The 8,236-nt window shown below is 40.1% G+C and overlaps 1 protein-coding gene across 1 annotated transcript; it reads right to left on the reverse strand.

The window, feature by feature from the left end:
* Positions 1-628: 628 nt before the first annotated feature.
* LOC128374264 (transcriptional repressor scratch 1-like) lies at positions 629-7,724 on the reverse strand. The gene is made up of 2 exons (XM_053334544.1): positions 7,601-7,724; positions 629-1,404 (listed from the first exon to the last, which is right to left on the reverse strand). Exons 1-2 carry the CDS (start codon positions 7,722-7,724, stop codon positions 629-631), a joined length of 900 nt encoding a protein of 299 aa, XP_053190519.1.
* Positions 7,725-8,236: the final 512 nt, after the last annotated feature.

Below are 8,236 nucleotides of genomic sequence, written 5' to 3' on the forward strand. Positions count from 1 at the left end.
GTTCAGTCCAAGGTCAGTTTCAGTAGATGCAGGATACCAGACGTATCCTTAGATTATGAATGTTTGTTTGTTTTTTTTAAAAAAGCACAAAATATGAAAGTTAATTTAATCTCTTTGCAAGAAAACTGAAGAGGTGATTCATGCTTTAAATTCCTGTGATATGCCTGTCACAGAGAAATGGAGAGATGGGAGAGAAATTGTGCTTCAGTGTAATTTTGTCATGGGCCAAAAAGAAAAAAAGAATGATGAGGATAGATATGGACATAAATAGATCTAAGTATCTTCAGAAATGATGAGCTAGATGTGCTGTGCTTTATTTATCTTCACAGATACTACAGATACAGAAGGGGACGTGTCTTATCGAAAGCAGGTGACAATCTAAATCCGGCATCCAAAGTGTACCAGCTGGTTGACTCCACCTCCAGATGAGGACAGAGGAGACAAAAGAGGGATTAGAAGGGTCTTGATAAAAATGGACATGTCATAAGTCTATTTTTGTTTGTCTTTTACCTCTGATCCTAGCAAGGAAAACACTCCCCATCAGTGCTCAGGCATTCTGCTCTTCTTGTTAAGGGAAGCAGGAAAAATAAGGAGTTTAATAACATATAAATAAAGAAAACAAAACCCATCATTCATCCAGTGAGCTCAGAGGGGAGAAAGCCCCCTTGAAGCACGCCGACTCGTAGTGCTTATTCAGGTAACTCTTGAGAGCAAATGTCTTGTCACACCGTTTACACTTGTAATGCTTGAAGGCCGAGTGCGTCTGCATGTGAGCGCGTAGGTTTGACCGGTCAGCAAACGCCTTGCCACAGTGCGCGCACCCAAACGGCTTCTCACCCGTGTGTGAGCGCATGTGACCCTGCAACAGCCACGGTCGGCTGAACGCTTTTCCACACACGTCGCATTTGTGCTTGAGGTCGTGGGTCAGCAGGTGCATGGCCATCGCAGGCATGGACACGTAGACTTTCCCACATGTGGGGCACTTCTTGGCCATCTTGCTGTCTATGCTCCTGTGCGTCTGCTTGTGCCGGCTCAGGTTGGAGGACGTGGCGTACGTTTTGCCGCACTCGCTGCAGGTGTGCCTCTGGGCGGTTCCTCTAGGGGTCGCCGCAGCTTTCCTCCGTGATCGTCCGTCCATGATGAAAAATGCGTCCACTGTGTAGCCCTCACTGACGGCTGCATCCCCGTTGATGTATCCACCGGCTGATGATGACACCTCAGACCGTGGGCTGTCCGGCTGGTCCGAATCACCGTGGATGTCACCATGGATACCAGTGTAGGTGTCATCGATGCGGCTGTAGATAATTGACGAGTGGCTTGGGGATGGGACTTTAGAGATGACAGATGAGTCGCTTCCCACCACATCATCATAAGGAGATGGACTCAGATAATCGCTGACATAACCTGAAGAGACAGAGGAAAAGATCAATTATTTGCCCACAGCTGAGTGACTGATTGGCAATTAGTAATGGAGTGGTTTGAAAATCTTTACAGGTAAGCTGTGTAAGTACTGTAAAAGTGATATAGAAACCTGAAAATGCTCAAAAGAATTCATCCTTTCCATTCCTTGACATGTAAGTATTGACAAGTTTCTCCAAAACCATGAACTAAAACCTACAGCTGCTCTTTTATGAGTAGTCACTATTTCAGTAGGTAGTTTAAAAAATATTTAAGATATTACTGTTACCAATAAAATATAAATGATCTCCTGTAATAATTGTAAAAATACAGCCCACAAATCAAACTCATTTACCCAAGTTCATTCATTATTAACAAAGCATGTTGTCTACTGATAACATTACTGATGATAGTCTGGCGTCTCTGGTTTCTAAATATCAATCAGACCCCTCAGGATTACATTAACAACATGTGCATTATACTTTAGGATAAACTTTTGTTTTCCTGTTGACTGGTGAGACAAAGAGATGCGGGAAACTCAGGGGAACACAGTTCTGGTCCAGATACAAGATACAGTGTGACTAAAACACAAGCATTTTTGAAGATGGTATAAAGTGAAGAAGAAGTATAAGGGAAAAGGCAGAAGCAGTTGTGGTATTTATAGTGGTAATAAAGTGCTTTTATGTCTTTGCCAGCAAGGAGGAGACACTTTCCTTACACTGGGAACTCTTTATTCTTCATAGGAGGGTTCAGTGAGCGCATTCGATCCTCATCGGCTGCACCTTTCCTGACAGGTCTGCAGCTGCACACATTGACACCACAGAATTGCCAAGACTTGAACTGCTGTACACAGAGCATCTCTATTACAGCAGCTGGAGGGTCTAGTGCTTTGCTCAAGGGCACCCTGAAATCAATTATTTGTTGCCATGTTATGATGTCAGTTGCTTCATTATTTCTATTATTGGCTTCTGCGCTCAACAGGCTGAACTCTAAGAGACACAACGAGAGACTGTGAGCCAATACAACACCGCCATGACTCCTGTGGATCTATGCCGATCAATAACTCTCCATTTCAATTAGCACTCTCTGAGCATTTAGAAACAGGCAGCAGAGGAGATACTACTGCTGGTAATATAATTTCATGATGCAGTTCTGAGAAAAGCTCAGAAGTTGGTCGATAATGTGATGAGAACAAGAGACAGAGATAGAGGAATGAGGCGAGACAGAAGAAGCACAGTGAGAAGAGAGATGGAAAGAGAGAAAGAAAGAAAAGATGTAGGTGAGAGAAAGTGTTGTTATGCTAGTGATTGTGGTTAGGTGGTTTGGCAATACTGTTTACAGCGCTCATGCTAATTTAACATTTTGAATTTAATTAAGACGGAGCAACAGAGGAAGACAGGAGATGAAGGCAAAAGAGAGAGCGAGGTGGAGAAAGAGAGAGAGATCATGAATATTCAATTACTGCACTCTGGGACAAATACTGTGTGTTTGTGTATGTGAGTATGTGTGTGTGTGTGTGTGTTGTTTTATAGAGCGTGAGTAAAGTTTTGCACCTTATTTAACCAAGTAAAGTTGATTAAGAGTAGCACTTGTCTTGGGGATGTTAAAGAGCTTCACAATTACTCAATAAACATAGAATTGATAACATATTCTTCATAATATGTTTATCAGTTTATCTATAATTATGGTATCCTCATTTCCATACTGTAAGTGTGGTATCTGATCTATAGTGTACACACAACATCTTTTGTATGCCTGTCTGTCCTAGAAGAGAGATCCTACTCTGTCTCTTTTCCTGAGGTTTCTTCCATGTTTTCCCCATTAACATTTTTTTTGTTTTTGTGGGGAGTTTTTCCATATTCGAATCAAAGATGAAAGATATTGTATGACGTACATTTTGTAAAGCCGACAGAGGGAAATTTATAATACTGGTCTATATGAATACAAATTAACTTGACTTGACTTCTCCTGCAGGACATTGAATAGCTCCACCACAGGAGGGGTCATGACCTTGCTCAAGGGAACCTTCACAGCAGATGTTCTATTTCCCTTCAAAGATTAACAGAAAAACAATATCACTGCATGGGACTAATACCACTAATACCAAATACTAGGAGTACTATAGCTTCTGTTAGCGAGTATGGAAAATGAACAAAAAGCACCAAGTGGGAAGAAAACCCCTTTTGTTGTTCTTTCTTCTCAAAACCACTTCCTCCTAAAGAGGGACAGTTGTTAAATGATGAAAATGTAATGAATTCAAAAAGTAACAATATTGCATTCTTCTTAAAATGTACACCAAGAAAATCTTCTTTGTGTCCATGCTAATTAGGTTAGATACAACAGTATCAATACCATTTAAAAAACAAAATATGTCATGTTAAAATAAAGCGTTTGATAAAATATTGGGTTGAACAACAAAAATCCTGTGACAACATTTGTTGAAGTTTGTCCTGATGGTGGCACAAAAGGAGAGAAGTTTTGGTTTAAAAAAAACATTTGGGGGTCACAAAAAGTTTTGAATTCAACCCCCTAAAGATAATGATGATCAATACCCATTTTAATTCCAGTCTAGGCAAAACACAATGCTTGGACCCGTATGCTGGACAGATTGAACTGTCTGTGACTGACCTTAGTTTGGTTCATGGTAAAAATGGCTTACTTTATCCAATTATATTCTCTTACAGTATTCAGTTTTGTCTCATGTCACCTCTTCCATTGATGTATTTGTTTACTCTGCTGTGAAGGTGCTAAGGACCACACTGAGTTGTGTGACTGACAGCTAGTAAGCACAGATATTTTAAAAAACCCTCAGTACCTGGTTTTAGAGTATAAATATGTGCTGGTGTGTTTTTCTCACAGAAGCTCTTTCTATGATCCCTGCCAATTAAACATGACCGTTCCGGCGGTATCTTCTTTTTTAAAGTGTTGTGAATGGTAATTGCTGTGTGTCTCAGCATCTGTGTGCCATCTCTGTTTGTTTGTCTTTGTCTCCCTCCAACTGTCTCAGTCTCACTGTGTCAACTCTGTATTCATTTCAAAGTACTTTAGTAGCATTAGCGCTGATGGCTGTTCTAAATGCTTATTAAAGATTAAAACACTCTGCCAAACCACAGCCATCCTTCTTTTATATGTCTTTGAAATACAGGGAATTACAGTAGAAAGAGAAAGAAAGACAGAGAGAAAATGACAGATAGAAAGAGAAAGAGAAAAGCTGCAAGCTACAATTTAATTTTTGATCCAAACCAGCAGTAACTGACACACACTTGTGTGCTTTGGACACTTGTAGGTCACAGAGTGTTTCCTCTGTGCGTGTGTGTATGTGTATGTGATGCTGTGCACTCAGCTGTGCAGGCTGCCTGGGAAATGTGCCGAGTTGACAGAAACACAGCAGTGAGTGTGTGCATTTGTGTGTGTGTGTGTGTGTGTGTGCGTGTGCAACAAGCTGCAGTTGCTTCAGTCGAACTCTTATTATATTTATAACAACGGATAGCAGTCTTAGTCTTTACAAGCTTGCCACACTTCCGCTGCTGCTGCTGCTGCTGTCTCCATGTTTCCTTGCTCACTCTGTCATCTGAGCACCTGGGATCTCTTCATCTCACATTTGACCTTGGTACAATGTGAAAACCACCAGGCTGCACCATCAGTGTTTCACACTTCTCCCTGTGCAGCAACAGCAACAATTTTTATTTGGTTCTTTAAAGCTGCATTCATTGATTTTTTTTGGCCACTAGGGGGCACACGACCACCAAAACAAACTGTCAGACACACAACGCAGCATATAATCCTGTTATTAAAATTGTGAGGACAAACTACTGCCTCATTAATCCAACAGATTAAAAGCAACACTCCTGCTAGAGTTGTGTCTCTGGCAACCTGACAACAAGACCAATAATAAAGCTTTTCAGTCTTCAGTATGGTCATGTGGAAATATGAATGCTAGGAATAGAGAGAATCTGCAAAGACAGTAAGCATCGCTGCAAAAAAGCACAGATGTAACCAAGAAAGAAATATAACAAGCAAAGCTTCCCAGATCATTAGTGATCCTTCCTACCCTGTGCACTCACAATTTGAGCTTTTACCCTCAGGGATGCACTATGGATAGTAAGAGCCACCAAAAATGTGTATATCACCACATGTCTTCCTTGCCAAATGCAATTAGGATATTGAATAGCCTAAACTGAATTTCAATAAACTTAAGCTGCCTCCCATTTTATTATATTGTTTTATTTTTTCTACTGTATATTTTGCATTATAACATTATAACTATTTTTGAACTATATTTATGTAGTTTAGAAGACTTTCTTCATGCTGTTTGTCATTTGTCCTGTTTTGTGTTGTTTTTTGGGGTTTCTTTGGTACCACATGGTGAAACCAAATATTTTTTTCCACTGTGTGGACTACAAAGTTCCTTCCTTCTATCCTTCCATCCTTCCTTAATAGCCTTCCTTCCTTCCTTCCTTCCTTCCTCCATATCCTCATTTCAGTTCTGTTTTGGTTTCAACAATTTCCTGCCAAAATGAGGGGTCTTTAGATGTTCAAGGTTCACCAGCTAGTGACTAATTTGGTCTGTCTGCTGTTTGATGCTGAACAGCACACTGTGGGTTTATCAGAGCTTATTTTCTGAAAATAGCTGCCCACTGTTGCCGGAAATAGGGTTGATGTACTGTAATCAGCGGGACTGAACCATTCAGGAAATGTAAAAATAATCAGCTAAAAGGGGCTAAAAACCATCATAGAGCTTTGCAATTGGGTAATTTTTGTCAGATGGTTCATGACTGTGATATTTACACTGCAATTAGGTCTAAGAATTAATACAGAAAATATGAATACAGCTTTATCTAAAGGTACCTTTGTTAAACTCCTAACCCTCTCACTCCATGAAGCTCCTCTTTTCAGGACTTTAACTCTTAATGCATCCAAAACAGACATCAACAGCTTTCAGAAACTCTAGATAAGCATTTCATCAATACTTTTCTAGTGACATTTGACTCACTGCACATTCCGACTGACTGTATTGTATTTTTTCAGGATTATGCGTGGGAATCATTTAACGTCTGTTAGCTAGGCAATATTGTATCAGTCTGGGAAGGAAACAAGCATCTTCTGGGAAGAAAAGTGATTTGAATAACACAGTGGGAAACAGCGCAAGAGAGAATCCCAGTTCACAAGTGTGGCGCTGAGGTATTGACATCATTATTTAGCATACTTTTCAGCAATGATCTTGCCACTTTGGCTCCCTGTTGTTAATCAGCTGTCTTCATCCTCTCTATGGAGAAAATGTGATTTAATTCAGAGTTGAATATGTGTTCATTTGTTAAGTGTAAAGGACTATGAATCATTTTCACATCATGTGGCATCATCAGAATTCATTTCATGATTATAAGAGTGTTGAAATTACAGAATATGACAAATTTAGATGTTAAATATGAATTCTAATACAGTTTTGTTATAAGTAATAGGATGCTGTATATGTTGGCACAGCAAAGAGCCTGGAGCTTGCCCATGCCAAGAAATTCACATCTGAAAACCTCATGTGTGTAATTAAAGCATGGGTCCTTTGATCACATCAACCTATGTAGGTGTGAAATTTGTGTTTTTATGTGATAAATTGTTGTTTGTCCAAAAGGGAAAATGTGTTCACAATCAAATTTGCATTTAAAAAAGACACTTTTCACACGAGTATGGTAGGTCATCTTTAAATGGGAAATTGGAAATTCAATATTCTCACTCATAGATTGGCCTGTTGAAGTGCCTTTGAAGAGCTGTGCAATGTCTTGACCTCTGACCTGGCTGTGGAGAGGGTCGAGGTGTCCCACACATTCATCACATTAAACAACATCTGTCTCTTTTATAGCCCTGAGCGTGTGTGTTTTCTCCCTACCTGACATACAAATAATACCTACTGCTTCAGAGAAATAATATTTGCAAGAAAAAGAAAAAAGAAATAAATGAATAGCATTTGCATGCGATTGGTATATTTCTGGATTGTCACCGGAGTTTGACCCTGTAATTCCTTTTCACTCCTCCTTCTCAAACAGTCATGACTAATGCTTTAAATCTGGGGATAAAAAAAATGCCCTTGATGGTGTGTGACAGACATTGTGTGCGTGTCTGTGCGTGCATGCGTGTCGTATCTTGTGTGTGTGTGTGTGTGTGTGTGTGTGTGTGTGTGTGTGTGTGTGTAGGTGGGATGGTGACTAACCTTTGTCATGATGATGGAATCGCAGACTCAGTTCTTCTCTTCGGCTGTGCCCATATGAACTCTCCAGCTCAGCAGCCGAAAAGTCGTCCAGCTTGACTTTCTTCACCAAGAAAGACCGAGGCATGATGGGACAGTAGAGTTGCTCCTACACACATACGAAATACACGCGCACTCTGTATCTTCCAACAACTTCGACAATCCCAAAAAAAAACCCTATAGGTGTAACGACGTGAAAGTACGACACGCTTTATCACTTGATTAAAGGTGCGTTTGTTTCCTGGAGCATGGCTTTTTTAGATCAGAGAAAAGAATCGCTCGTCACGTGTTTCTGTATTTTTAGCATATCTAATGTTTATTTTTTCCTCACGTTTGTCAGTGACAGACTTTCTGTTTTCTCTGTAACTGTTGAATCCTTGAATGAAGACCTGTGGAGCTCTGAAAAGGTCCAAAAATAAATAAAAACCGGGTCATGTATGGCTGTTGCCCACCTCAACATGGAAGAAGAAAATTCCAGTAAAAACCTCTTTCTGTGCGTGTTGTTTGTTTGGTTTTTTTAGTTGTTCTTATTTGTCTTCCAGAAAAGGGACCGTTTTGGGTTTTGTTTAACTCCCCGTTTCAGCACCGGACAGCTCCTCT

Source organism: Scomber japonicus, chromosome 15 (genome assembly GCF_027409825.1).
Source record: "Scomber japonicus isolate fScoJap1 chromosome 15, fScoJap1.pri, whole genome shotgun sequence".
NCBI lineage: Eukaryota > Metazoa > Chordata > Actinopteri > Scombriformes > Scombridae > Scomber > Scomber japonicus.